At 38.8% G+C, this 15,101-nt stretch overlaps 1 protein-coding gene across 1 annotated transcript in view; it reads left to right on the top strand.

The window, feature by feature from the left end:
• The window catches only part of LOC149532238 (uncharacterized), a 124,549-nt gene extending 110,321 nt beyond the window's left edge, over nt 1-14,228 (top strand). Inside the window, exon 3 of the mRNA XM_089810339.1 lies at nt 13,735-14,228. Within this exon, the coding sequence (XP_089666465.1) occupies nt 13,735-14,170 (436 nt within the window). The 3' untranslated portion in view covers nt 14,171-14,228. The remainder of the gene's footprint in view (nt 1-13,734) is intronic.
• Nucleotides 14,229-15,101: the final 873 nt, after the last annotated feature.

Genomic DNA, 15,101 nt, shown 5'->3' with positions numbered 1-15,101 from the left:
ACCTTCTGTACCCAAGCTCGTGTAGTCATCTTCCCTGAAGCATCATAATAAGGTAAAGAAAGTTTTCCAACTTTCTTTCTCAGCTCAAAGTTTTGATTCCTCCCTCTTGCTCTAGGCATGTGTCTCATCCTCAAGTCCATATAATCTCTGAGGGAAATATCCGCCTGAAACTCCGGTCCACTAGTCTCCCAGTCCCTCTTGAATTGATCCTGTAACTCGGTAATCTGCGGTTCGTTTACTGGTTGAACTAGATCTCTGGGTGGGAAAGTGGGTAGAAGAGGTCTTGAGTTCGCAGTCCGCGCTGGGTGTGCAACATGTCTAAAGTTATCAGCCTCATTCCCATTGTTGCCGTGTCCATTATTACCATTAATGTTATTCTCAAGACCATTGTTGTTGCCTTGGCCTCCATGGTTATTGTTTCCCCCATTGTTATTGTTTCCCTCATTGTTATTGTTTCTGTTGTTGGCATCACCTGGATTAATATTGACACCCATTTGTCTAGCCATGAGCTGCAACATCATGTCCATTCGCCTATTCTGCTCCTGCTGCATATGCTGCCCCTGCTCTAATGTATCTAGTAACTGTCTGAGCATTACCTCCCCCTGATCTGGACCGGCATTCCCGCCTCCGCCTAATCCTGTATTCTTGTCATCTCGATCACCCATATTGTTGTCCTAATCAAAGAATATTTCCTCTGTGTCTGTATGGCTAGATTCAATGTCCACCTGCACAGATGTACTAGACTGTTTGCTTTGCAAGTTTGAAATCCTATTTTGTCTTGCTCTGGTATCACGGAAATTATAAGGCCCCTGTCGCATGCTCAAATATAAATGCTTAGCCTGTGTTTTTATTTATTTATTTCTGATTTTAGTGTTTTAACATTTTTTCAAACACTTTTCCCTCTATCCGGCTGTTCCAAATTCCCTATAAGACCTCCACAGGATGGTAGGACTTATAGCTCTGATACCACTGTAATGGGCACCCCTGAATGTCCCAAAAAACTAAACCAAATTGCTGAAAGGAATTATGTCAAACAGTTTGCATTCAACCTCTTATTTCTCCGTTTAATGTTTTAAACCCCTTATAACTCCGGAAATCAAACGTTTATTCATTTGTTGTGTTTTGTGCATGAAATTGGTATCATACAACATAAACAAGAAAGAAACTACAATAATATGCAAAGTGGAAATGAACTGCTGCCAATAAAATGTTATTTTCAGAATTCATAAAACCAAATACATGGCAGATTTATCAACTCACTAATTACTTCAGCATTATTGACATAATACTCCAGCCCATGCTTTCGAACTTGCTGCTACAGTGCCGCATGAATAGTGCTGCTACAGTACTTTGTCCTTCAATCAGTCCACTACTTTCGTAATATCATTCCCTCAAAACGGCCTAAGCGTCGGACAAGTAGTGAAGAAGATATGAGCAAAATACCAAATCTGCCTGTAGCTGGAAATGCAACTAAACTGTCTGATAATGAAGCCGATAACAAAGAATTCCAAAAGCCAAACCCCAAGGGAATGACGTCTAGAATGTTACAAGAGAGGATAAACGTCCTCAAATGCCAAGAATGGAGCTGCAACTCACACACGAATTTCTTCTCATATTCAACCTGTCTAATGAAGCCACAAATGCTTCCTTTTATTCTATTTCCAAGGGTCCGCTCAACTCATATGGGCAATGTGGGATAAAAGATGTGTAATATATAAAACATATATTAAAATACCCCTTATGTCTCCCTTGGGTACACATCCCTATAAAATAAATATTAAAGTAACACTTTAATATTTTACAATTAAATTAGACGTTACTTTAATAAAACTTCATGCATTAAAATGTATTAGCAATCGGACTCCGAATAATGCGAGTGATAGCTCATCGGAAAGCTCTCACCGAGGAGTATCAAATCCAATCACCAAAATTGACCTGCACTGTGTCCTGCTGACTTACTAAAAATAGTAAGTATGCCTGAATGAGTAAATCAACTTCGTTTTGGCCCAAACTAGAAATGACTAGGCCAAAACACTCCAGGATCCCATTAAACCCTTCGTTAGCCCTCGGGACCATGTAGAACAAGGCTAACGCACACACACTTGGTCAACTGCTAAAATGGGGACATTAGAAAGCATCATAATAAAAGTCTAAGACTCTAATAGCACATGAGCGATCCTAATGAAGAAAGACGATGAATGAACTTAATAGTGTGACTTGCTAAAAATAGGCACTCCCTCCAACATTCTTGGAGCCCAAACTAGAAGCCAAAATAAAAACTAAGAGCATCATTCAACTCCTCTAACTCATCTGAGCTCATTGGAACCATCTATGGACTTACTAAAAAATAGTAAGTCCCACCAAACAAAGCCATAATCCTCAACAAGGTCCTCTAATCACTAGTATTAGCTTACAAGGAACCAGTAATAGGCTAAATCCATCCACTATCATGGTTGTGCTAAAAAAGGGACATTACAGTGCCTTAGAGGAAATTCTAGCAGCCTTCGTTTTGCAATCTCTGCATTTGTTTGGGGTTTGTGCTACATGTATATGGGTGGTGGGGTTTTGTTTCTATGTTGGCTATTGTGAGGACGATTTGGTGGAGGCCTCCTGTGATTTTGTATACCCTTGTTCATGCTACTTTCTGCTTACTTTTGGCTACGAAGGAAGAATTTTGGGGGTGTTTCCTTTCCAGGATGTTTGGTAGCTTTCCCTTGCCTGTGTAGACTGTGGATTTGGGGTTTTGATTTTGATTTTTTGTTTCGTGATTCTCCTCTGCATTTTGGTTTTTGTGTGGTGATTTGTTGGGGCAAGAATACATCGAGTGGGTTTGGGTGAAAGCTCTATGGTGTTTTTTCCTTTGATTGGTCTGCATGGTTGTGCTTGGAGCCCATGGTAAGTAGAATCTGTTGTCGGTAAATTCTATATTATAGCCGATGGGTAGTATAGTATTTGAATGGGTGCGTGACGGTTGTCACCCCTTCGGGAAAGTATATGTACAGTGTTTGGAAGGGACTTTGGAACATCATCAGAATAATTGTAATAAGATTGTAAGCAGTGAAGTGTGTATTGCGTATATGAATAAAGTATCTGTTCAGTGTTATATCTTGCTATACTACATGCTATAAGTATCCTTTTACCTTGTACGGTAAACATTTGGCGTTGTTTCTGGGGAGTTGGAAGCAAAGAAGGCGACACGGGTGGCTATCAAAGTTAGATTGGCTAAGGAGACAATATTGTGTTAGCAGATGCTACAAGTGCAACGTGTTTTGGAGACCAGTTTGGTGCAGGTATGGGAGGAATGTGAATGTGGTGTGACGGAAACAAATCTGTCTTGTTATAGTTAGTTAATGTATTCCGTTTTATTAATTGTCGTCCGGAGATGACTTTACTTTTTTGGGGGGGGATGATGTTGTCGATAAATTCTATATTATAGCCGACGGGTAGAATAGTATTCAAACAAGTGCGTGACTATTGAGTCACCCCTTTGGGAAAGTATATGTACACCGTCTGGAAGGGACTTTGGAACATCATTAGATTAATTGTAATTAGATTGTAAGCAGTGAAGTGCGTATTGCATATATGAATAAAGTATCTGTTCTGTGTTATATCTTGCTATACTACATGCGATAAGTATCCTTTTACCTTGTATGGTAAATATAATCTCCCCTTCAAAGATGCTTTGTTAGGGGGAACTTCAGCTCCTTTTATGCATGAGAATCCTGTTTCTGATCTAAACAGTGTAAGCATGGGAGAAAATTCTAGTATGGCTGCTACCATGGTTACCCTTGTCTTCTTTTTGCAATTTTTTCTCTTCTTCCAACTCAAGTTGGACATTCATCTCTTTTTTAATCTCTTCTGTGGTGCGGAGACAGAGCTTCGATCATGATGAGTAATGCTTGAAATATGGTATATGAGGCTATTTATGCCTCCATGATATTATTCTGTGCATTTAATGCAAAGAACTGTCCTACATATTGGTCCTTGCTAGGTATATTTCCAACCAGCGTCTTAACTCCAGCACTACAAGTGCCTGTAATTGGCAGTGGTACTGATGGGGCAGAGCCTGAGGTTGAACCTGATCTAAAAGTCTCTAGTTTCCATTATATGATATATGTAACCTATACATACAATGTGAAAATACAACATTTTTATTTTTAATATAAAAAACCTTAAATTATACATAAATAACTGGAAATCAGCCTAAAATTACTTTAAAGCAATATAAACTAGTTAGTCAGTAAAAATTTCATATAATCTTTTGATTCTAAACATTTCTTTTCCAAAACAAGAATTAACTATAAAATTTAAAAGTAGAGCATGCAAAAACAGTAAGAATAGTAAAAAAACAAAAATTTTCATTCAAAGAGTGGGAATTCAATTTTTTATATTTTAAATGTAAAGCTAACAATCTTTAACTAATGATGATTTTTTTAACCTAGATGCTGGATTTTGCAGCCAAAATGAAGTAAAATTAGAAAAAACCAAAAACAAAGAACAAAAAGCTGACTTGTGCTTCAAATCTGCCTCCCATATTCACCGAAAAATCCTTTCATATTTTCTCAATGCAAACATGCAATAAATGGTATTTCAGGTGTGTTGGAGTATTTTTTTCCTTGCAGAGTGAAAATGCCGCGAAAAATCCTTTCATATTTTCTCAATGCAAACATGCAATAAATGGTATTTCAGGTGTGTTGGAGTATTTTTTTCCTTGCAGAGTGAAAATGCCCAATGTTTTGGGGTCGTTTTTTGATCCAACAGCCTTTTGTGATGGTGATTGGGAGTTTTTAAGTCGGGTTCATTAATGTTTTGGCAAGAACTCACCAAAAAATTGGAAATTATTTACCATAAAGTCATTGAGTTTGACTAGTGAGTAAATGGAACAAGTGTGAGTATTTGTTTAATGTTTGACTCGACGAGCACTTGCTGACTCAACAAGTATGCATCCATGGGCAGGCCTATACATGCATTAATGACAACTTTGCATTACATCCTTTGACATCACTTTACTTGCATAAGAAGATTTTTGTGCATTAAAATGCTGGGGCTTTAACAATTCTATGCTTTCATCTATATTTTATTTGGTGCTTTTATGATTTTGAGCATTATAACAGCATCCCAGACATTTATGACAGCAATTATATGCATTCTGTTACCATGGTTGATGGCAGAATTGTGTGTTAAAGAGGCTTGCTGTTTCCCATCAGTAAAATATAGTCATTCATTATTAACCAATATCTCATAGTAGCTAATAAGTATCCAGCTCACTATTATAATATTATAGTAGCGAGCATTCAGCCGAGTATTGTGATCAAGAGGATTTGTCAAGTTTAGATCCCTTATCACATGTTCATTACATGCTCTCACCTTGTCCTCTTGGGATCAGAAAGTGACAAATTCTTGACTCAAGCATAGACAGGAACCTTGAAAAGTTGCAAGTTCCTTAAAATACTGGAAAAGTTTATATTTTATGTATGCAAACATATTCATAAGCTTAAGGTGAACACTAAATAGAATTCATCAAGTTGCATACTTAGAATGGATTCTGGTCCATGCTTCAGTCCCTAATGCGAGTTTTGTAGTCTTCTCAAAATGTGGGAATATGTAAGTAATAGCTATATGGAAGACTACATATTGCTTCTGTCATGTCCCCATTTTGGCTGACATCGTTTAGCATGCCAAATCAGTCTATCACAGGCTCTCGTAGACTGGTGATGATGTGGAGAGAGTCGACCAGCGACTATTTGGTAGTATTTTGTCCTTACAGTTGATTAGTGATTTGGGCTTACGTTTGTTATAAAGTAAAGTTACTTTATCTGGGCCTAGTTTTATAAGTTGATGTTGAGATGCACTTTTTATTATAAAGTATTATTTTATAAAAGTGCACTTTATTTCATAAGAATATTTGGATGCTTCTAGAATGTTTAAGTGACTTTTAGAGGAAGCTACTGAATAGTGAATAAATAGATCCTATGGGTCTTGCATTTGATCATCCAGTTTGTGTTTCTTTCTTGACATCAGATTGTGATTCAGTCACATAATCTATTGTGGAGCCAAGTTGGTCTTCAGTCTATTGGTCTTTGGGAATAGAGTCTCCCTTAGATTTGCATAACTGAGGAAGTGGAATATCTTCTGAAGGGTTGCACTTTGGAGATAGTATTCAGCTATCTCAAGTTGAGCATAATTTGTGGCCAAGGGCCAACATCTAGAGGATTTATTTTGAGGAGTTTTATTGCATATCTTAAGAAAGTTTTTACTTCAGTTCTGGAGGGTTGATTGTTGGGGCAAATTGGAATTCTTGTTGCATTTTCACAGTCAGCTATACTCAGAAAATTATCATTTTGGTGGAGAAGAATATTAAGGAGGGGTTCGAAATTGGTAAGAAGAGTAAAGTGTTTTCATCTAGCTTCATTTATATCAATGAAGCAGGTTTTTCGAGCTAGGGTTTGCAGTAAATATCGGAGTTTGAAAATTAGCAGCTGGAGCCATATATTTGTTCGAAACTCCTTCCTTGCTGGTTGCCTTTGTGTGAAATCAAGTTTGCAACCCTGCTACAGCCCAGGCGCTCAGATTTGAGCCATTTTCGTCACTATTCAAAGCACAAAAAAATTCATAAAGAATTTGCAGAGTTGCAGTTTGGAATTCACAGTCATACAGGACCCGGGCGAAATTGATTGGAGGTCATTTCGCAGTCTTCCATTAACTTGAGCGCCTTTCTTTTAGGCACTTTCGTCGCCTTTGGATGATCAGAAAAATTAGTAAAAAAATCGCAAGTGCTAGGCATCCAAAAATATTGCTATCAAGGTCGCAGGGCCAGAAATTGAGTTAGTTATGGAGGAGTCTCTAATTCGCAGAAGTAGCAAAATTATACAGATTGTAGTAGGCCAGGCGCTAACCGAGGATTGTTCTTGAAGTTGAAGACGCACCATAGATATCTCACAACGATCTAGGAGTTTGCAGATTGGATGTTTATTGAGCAGAGTTTGACGTGGCCAGGATTGCATTTGAATAACAAAGTACTGTATTCCAGGTTCGGCCTATTTCATTCCCATTTAGTATTTGCCCTCACTCGAAAAAATATCTTTCAGCCATAGTGGAGAATTGCTATATGAGGAATTGGCTAAGTTCTGCATCAAACTTTAAAGTATTTGTCATAATGTTTTTGGCCAAACTATGTTAATTTCCAATGTATTGTACTTAACCATTGGTGAAACATGACATTACATTCCAGAAGTGCACTTTGTTATTGATTTTCATTTTGCATTATACTATACCTCTGAAATTCTCCTATCTGCATTGTGTGCTTAATGTTTGTTTTAATTTGCAAGTACAAGATTAGAGTTTTTTTTGATGTCCGGTTGAGTACGGAACACTACAGTGGTATCAGAGTGGTTTTCCTCACCATCTTGTTGGGTAAGAGTCGTCTTGTATGAGTGATCAGCAGTCTACTATATCCAAAATGGACAGGTATAGTACAGAGTCTCAGAGGACACGATCTTGGACAGTTGGTAGACAAAGTAGGAAGATCCAGAGTCGGAACAGTAGAAAGGATGGTTATTTAGACATTCGAGATGAACTTAGGAAAATAAGCCATGACATGTCTGAACAATTGGTTAAGCACCATTGTATGATGAATGACATGCCATCGGACCCAGCAAAGGTGGATGAGTTGATTGGATTTCTATTTGGCAGATCTTCTCACAGTGCAGATGACAGAATTACTAGGAAACTGCATGAGGAGTTCGAGAAACTAGCTTACAACCAGGTAGAGGTCTCAGATTCTACTCCGCCATAGGAGGTAGTGGTAAAGGATAGTACACAGATTGATAGTAACTGTCAACTTGATACTCAAGTTGAGACAGTTGTATATAGGTCGCCAGAGGGTGATGTCATAGGTACTCAGGATGGTTTAGTTACGATAGGCAGTGACTATAGCGTAGAGGGTTCAGATGATGGTTGTGAGGATGTTGTGCACGATGGTGAGATACCTGGTAGAGATGAGCAGACGTTGAGTATTCATGATTTTGCTGAGAGGGAGTACCAGGCACATTTGGATGCTTCGTCACATGAGGTTGAGGCTGGTACTACTTCACATGATTTGTCCATCTAGCTGAAGGTGAGCGAAGACAGTATTGTGACTTCATTATCTCATCATGACAGGATGCGGGATATGATGGAAGATCACGTCCGGAGGATTCAGTTACAGGGCAAATATAAGGGAGTTCAGGCAGTTTTCTTGTGTTGACTTATAGGCGATTAGGGATGGAATGGGAATGATGAAGTTGAGTTATTTACATCTTCTATAAGATCGTGACCATCTTCTTAACCTTGCCGGAGACTATTCAGATGCCTTGAGGAGGAAGTTGATAGGCTTTCTCGCAAGCTTGAGGACACTCGAGCTTCCTTGTCGAATACTTCATTGGCATTACAGGACTTGGAAAGACATGGGGATGAGCATGGCATGGAGTTGAGTTTAGTTCCATCTTGCACACCTGATACTGAACTTTCTATGGCAGGCGGATCATATGTGGTCGTTGATAATGTTGTGAGTTCATCTTGCATTCACATCCAGGATATAGGGACAGTGTCAGACAGGTATGTGGAGTTAGTTGGTATTAGTCATATTACTTAGGTGAGGAGTTTGCTTGAGTCACCAGCTGATTCTAGTTTACGAATATGGACTCGAGATTGTTATATTGGCGTTTGGGATTCAGTTGACTAGAGATCTTTATCACTTTGTGGTAGCAATGTTTGTTTGGGTGCTATCATGGATTTGATTAGCAGATTACACGGTGTTGTCCTTTCTTGTGCCAGCAGCTTGTCCGATGTTGGTATTAGTTTTTATACACCGGTGTTGGGCTTTGTTCATATATCCAGTCGACCATTCTTGCTGGAATGTGTTGATGATCTTTCATATTTGGTAGTGTTTACAGATGAGTCCTAGGATCATTTGGCATTGATGACATCCAGGAGGATGCAGTGGGCAGTTTTGAGGACTTAGTTTCCTCGGTAGTTTCTTTTGGCACAGAGGAGTTGGACAACGGTGCTACAGTTTTTGATACTCCGTATGTTGATATGAGCTTTGGAGTTGATTCGCAAGATGTGGATGTTGATACTCTAGAGACTAGTAACTTTGAGGATACTCCTTTGGACAATGCGTCAGAGGAGGTTTGTAGGAGACAGTTTAGCCAGTGCCATCATGTGTCTAGTCAGCTGAGAGTTAGTGGGTGAGACATTGCTATCACTTGCCAGCATTTCGATGCTACTCGTTAGTTGTTAGCAATTCATGGATGGGGTTCTCCTAGTGATGAGTAGGGAGGCAGTTATCTTTCCTTGACAGAGATCCACTCTTTATGGGAGGCTATCTGGATTCTAAGATGGAATTATATGCAGTTGGTAGCCGACAAAGATTATCTTATGGAGTGGGGGAGTACAACATACGATGCATTATTGGCCAAGGAAGATGAGGTGAGTGAGCTTACTCGGCAGCTCGAGGTGACTTCTGAGATTCTTGAGAGTACACAGTTGGCTTTCAAGGAGTCACAGTTTCATTTGGTTGAGGTGACCATGGAGTTAGAGCGACTGCAATCTTTACTAGATTTTGTATAGTCATAGGCTGTGGTGTCTGGTGATTCGAGGATGTCCATGGTCGAGATTGTCAGAGATAGTGGAGATGGGGATGCATCCATCCTTGATACTAGCATTGGCATATCAGGTTCGTTTCCACTAGAGTCAGGTTCAGTTGTGTTGGGTACGGCAGCAAATTGTTGTGGTATGCCTGACATGGTGGTGGCCTCTATTACTGATGGCACAGAGACGAGGGATGTTGTATCAGAGATCATGTGTGATGTTGGTGAGCTGATAGTTGGCATGGTTCCTGCTAGTGATACTACTTCGTTGGCGATGTCTTCAAAGGTAGTAGTCAGTTCCAGCTTGGTTAGTGATCGATTGCAGTTAGTTTCATCTGGATTGCAGTCTGAGCCACTGATTGAGATTGGCGCACTCTATCGGCATTACACTGTGAGGTATGCTCATCAATTTACCTTTGATGACCATGTTGATGAGATGATACGAAGATGTACTTTGGTTCCTAGTGCTTGTCATCAGTTATGGGATGGTTTGACGCCACGGGATGAGAGTTGTGATGGGCATGACATGGTGATAGGTTCTGCGGTTGACAGCTTGATAGTACATGACTTAGAGTAGGAGTTTGGGAGTGATGCTTCAGTGGTTGTTATTGATTCTACTCCTTTGGCTATGTCATCTCTTGACTTAGCTAGTGATCAGTTGCAGTGGGTTGTATCACCTATGCATGGCAAGCTGTCGACTGAGGCTGGTTCTTTTAATCAACATTATGTTGCGGGGTATGTTCATCAGTTTGCATTTGATCCATGTGTTGAGGAGTTGATGGCAGGCAGACTTGGTTTGGGTTCTATTTCTTGCTATTTATCCTGTGATGTCTACTCCCCATCAGTGGTGCATGGGAGTTATGGTTATGAGACAATGGCTGGTGATTTGCAGAGTTGTGCTGATTGCAGTCGGTGTACAATGTGTGGATTCTCCGTACTTGGTACAGTTTCATTCGGGAGTGTCCACCATTGTGATAGAGTTAGATTGTACATCCCGCATAGGCCAGTGGGATGTGTCGATGGTATTTACTGTGTTGGCAATTTGGGATGCCCACTCTACTTGGGTTCTGATATTTTGGGAGTTTGTGTCTCGTGGGTTCTTGAGTATGGCATTAGTGGATTTGAAGTTCAGTTGAGCAGTGATTCACGCTTCATTCATGGATTCTTCTTGGTTATATTGCAGAGCTTGCATTGATTGACAACAGCATAGTACATGACTATATTTGGGATCCAGGTGGGTTGATTGGTTTATTGTTCAGTCATTGCTTGGGGACAAGCAATTTCAGGAAGGGCGGATTGTCATGTCCCCATTTTGGATGACATCATTTAGCGTGCCAAATCAGTCCATCACAGGCTCTCGTAGACTAGTGATGATGTGGAGAGAGTCGACCAGTGACTATTTGGCAGTATTTTGTCCTTACAGTTGATTAGTGATTTGGGCTTACATTTGTTATAAAGTTACTTTATGCGGGCCCAATTTTATAATTTGATGTTGAGATGCACTTTTGATTATAAAGTAATATTTTATAAAAGTGCACTTTATTTCATAAGAATATTTGGATGCTTCTAGAATGTTTAAGTGACTTCTAGAGGAAGCTACTGAGTAGTGAATAAATAGATCCTATGGGTCTTGCATTTGATCATCCAGTTTGTATTTCTCTCTTGACATCAGATTGTGATTCAGTCACATAATCTATTGTGGAGCCAAGTTGGTCTTCAGATAGTCTATTGGTCTTTGGGAATGGTGCATAACTGAGGAAGTGGAATATCTTCTGAAGGGTTGCCCTTTGGAGATAGTATTCAGCTATCTCAAGCTGAGCATAATTTGTGGCCAAGGGCCAACATCTAGAGGACTTATTTTGAGGAGTTTTATTGCATATCTTAAGGAAGTTTTTACTTCAGTTCTGGAGGGTTGATTGTTGGGGCAAATTGGAATTCTTGTTGCATTTTCACAGTCAGCTACACTCAGAAAATTATCATTTTGGTGGAGAAGAATATTAAGGAGGGGTTCGAAATTGGCAAGAAGAGTAAAGTGTTTTCATCTGGCTTCATTTATATCAATCAGGAAGGTTTTTTCGAGCTAGGGTTTGCAGTAAATATTGGAGTTCAAAAATTAGCAGCTGGAGCCATATATTTGTTCAAAACTCCTTCCTTGCTGGTTGCCTTTGTGTGAAATCAAGTTTGCAACCCTGCTACAGCCCAGGTGCTCAGATCGGAGCCATTTTCGTCACTATTCAAAGCACAAAAAAATTCATAAAGAATTTGCAGAGTTGCAGTTTGGAATTCGCAGTCATACCAGACCTGGGCGAAATTGATTGGAGGTCATTTCGCAATCTTCCATTAATTTGAGCGCCTGTTTTTTAGGCACTTTCGTCGCCTTTGGATGATTAGAAAAATTAGTGAAAAAATCGCAAGTCCCAGGCATCAAAAAATATTGCTATCAAGGTCGCAGGGCCAGGAATTGAGTTAGTTATGGAGGAGTCTCTAATTTGCAGAAGCAGCAAAATTATACAGACTGTAGCAGGCCAGGCGCTAACCCAGGATTGTTCTTGAAGTTGAAGACGCACCATAGATATCTCACAGCAATCCAGGAGTTTGCAGACTGGATTTTTATTGAGCAGAGTTTGATGAGGCCAGGATTGCATTTGAATAACAAAGTACTGTCTTCCAGGTTCTGCCTATTTCATTCCCATTTAGTATTTGCCCTCACTCGAAAAATATTTGTAATATCTTTCAGCCATAGTGGAGAATTGCTATATGAGGAATTGGCTAAGTTTTGCAATCAGACTTTAAAGTATTCGTCATAATGTTTCTGGCTGAACTATGTTAATTTCCAATGTACTCTACTTAACCATTGGTGAAACACGGCATTACATTCCAGAAGTGCACTTTGTTATTGATTTTCGTTTTGCATTATACTATACCTCTGAAATTCTCCTATCTGCATTGCATGCTTAATGTTTGTTTTAATTTGCAAGTACAAGATTAGAGTTTTTTTGATGTCCAGTTGAGTACGGAACACTACAGCTTCACTTGGCTCCTTTTACAAAACAGATCTTTTACCATCTGTTCATATTAAAAAGAAGAAAATCTAAACTTGACAGCACTCTGCATCTGCCCCTACTCCATACAGATTACCACCAGCATTTTGACTAACAAAATCAATTGAATTGCTTTGACACCAAATTTAAGCCACTGCTAAGGAGCAACAGGAATAAAATTACTCTACATATAATATTGATGGGCAGCTTAAGCTATATTCTCTCATGCAACTATTCCTTGCCATTGTGTTGATCAAGAAGAAACTTTGTCGATGTTCAATAGCACAACATCCCATGAAATTCTCCATTGATCTCTTAAATACTTCTATTATGGTGACCTGTAAAATGATATTGTTGTTTTTATTTGCTTATAAAAGTTTTTTCCGACATATTTCATAAATGTTATATTATCCATTCTAACCTGGTCTGCACCTGTTCTCAGCAAGGCAACACTTTTCAGCCTGGAAAACTTACATTAGGTTGTAGTATGGTAAATTTTATTCCGACAAGATTGAATTCAGTCTTGGTTGGTAGAGAGTTATAATTCCTATCTTCTTCTTGGTGGTGTGGGATACACTTGAAGTTCTATAGATTTTTGTTGGGATATTGTCAGTCACAGTATTGTTGCTTGCTCTTAATTTGTTTAAATGATAAAAAAGTAATTTCATCTTCTCTTTCATGCTATTAGAGGAGGAATACACTTGACATATTATCAGCTCTCGGTTATCATTACTATTAGTCTTATCATAGTTCGTCTTACACTAATCCCTTGCTGCCTTATATCCTTGTGATATTGTAACAAGCATTTAGCAGTCACATTGACCACTTGTAGTTATCAATGAAAATTATTTAACTTGTCTAATGCTCAATTTTCAGTTTTATCTTCTTAATGTTTTATATGGTTGTGTATCTCCTCTCTATGGACCATCCCATCCTGAGATGAATTAAAATTCTTAAAAACTGAATAATGTTTGGCTCTTATTCATGATAGTCTCAAATTAAGTGTGCAAATCCTGTATTGAATAAGTTCCCTAACATAGAGACGGGTCATATTTTTTTGACAGGAATGGCTTAAGGTGCTTAAGTGGGACTGCATACATGTCTAGTGGAATGGCACATGGGCGGGGAATTTACTTTTCAAACAACATAAATGTTTCAGCTGGGTACTGCAAGAGTCATTTTGAATGGACAAATGGAAAGTTCAAAAATTGCCGCGTGATAGCTATTTGTGAAATTTTCTTAGACACAGCAAATCGTGGCACATATGCCACTGTGGTTCCTCCTGAACATGAAAATTGCGTAGTCATCCGATACTTGATTGTATTCTCAAGCGGGGAACGTAATTTGCTGGAGCCCATAAGCAATTTAGAGTTGCACGAACATTATAAGAAGGTAAGGGCCATGCATTTGCAGAAGCTTGGCAATAAAGACTTGGCTCTGCAGAAGCAGCGCTTGGCCGCCTTTAATAAGAGAAGAGTTAGTACTAAATGTTTTTTCTAATGTTTGGGTTCCACACATTGTTTATATTAATAATATAATATTTATTAGTTTAGTTGAAGTATCTCTAAAGATTTTATTTGGCCTGTCCTATGGGCTCCAGTCTTATGCCCTCACTAAAATTCGTCATCCAGTTTGCATTGTAGAAGTAATGGGAATGGCATTCATAGAGATAAAATTAGAAAAATATAGGTTCATCAATGGCTGGGAAATAATGTCTATAACCACCCAATAATGATGCTGGTAACATAAAACTTTACTTCCTACTTTGATAGACTATTTCATGGAAGCTTATGAAGCATGAGAGAAAACCAGGTCCATACTAATGGACTGAGATATCCAACATCTTAAAAATGAATAAAAGTACACTTTCACATATTACTTTAGGTGCCTTTTAAGTGGGAGACAATGTTGCTCAGCCAGCAATTCACTGTTGCTCAATTATGATATGACTTGGCTTGTTGGTATTATATTAACTACAGAATGTTCTGCAAATGACGTTGCCTTGGCTTGTTTGGCTGTGAAAGATGACTTCATTATGTGTTCCTTGTTTGGTGTTAATTAATTAGAGGAATTGAGAACCATAAAATATATAGACACATGGATTTAATGTGGTTTACCAATATGCCTACATGCATAGGAAAGCAGGGTATTAATCTTTATTTTTCATTACAACTACATACATAAGGTTTTATCCTCATATATATACAATAGTCCTCAACAGAGGATTAAGGGTTAGAAGGCAAAATATCCTTAGTAACAACATCCTCTCCAGATTTGGCAACAACCCATTTCACCATTGGTCACAAATTGAATCTGAATTGCCAAACAAGAAAAAACAATTGAAAAAGGAGCTTACTGGACAAATATGAGAATCATTCTCACCCACTGATACCTGCACTTTATCTGATGGCAAAATTCGAAAGTTTGCTTT

This window comes from Cupressus sempervirens, chromosome 11 (assembly GCF_028749045.1).
Source record: "Cupressus sempervirens isolate cs-2001-9-10 chromosome 11, ASM2874904v1, whole genome shotgun sequence".
NCBI classification, from domain to species: domain Eukaryota; kingdom Viridiplantae; phylum Streptophyta; class Pinopsida; order Cupressales; family Cupressaceae; genus Cupressus; species Cupressus sempervirens.
The sequence above is the reverse complement of the archived record's forward strand: the minus strand, read 5'-3'. Positions and strand labels throughout refer to the sequence as shown.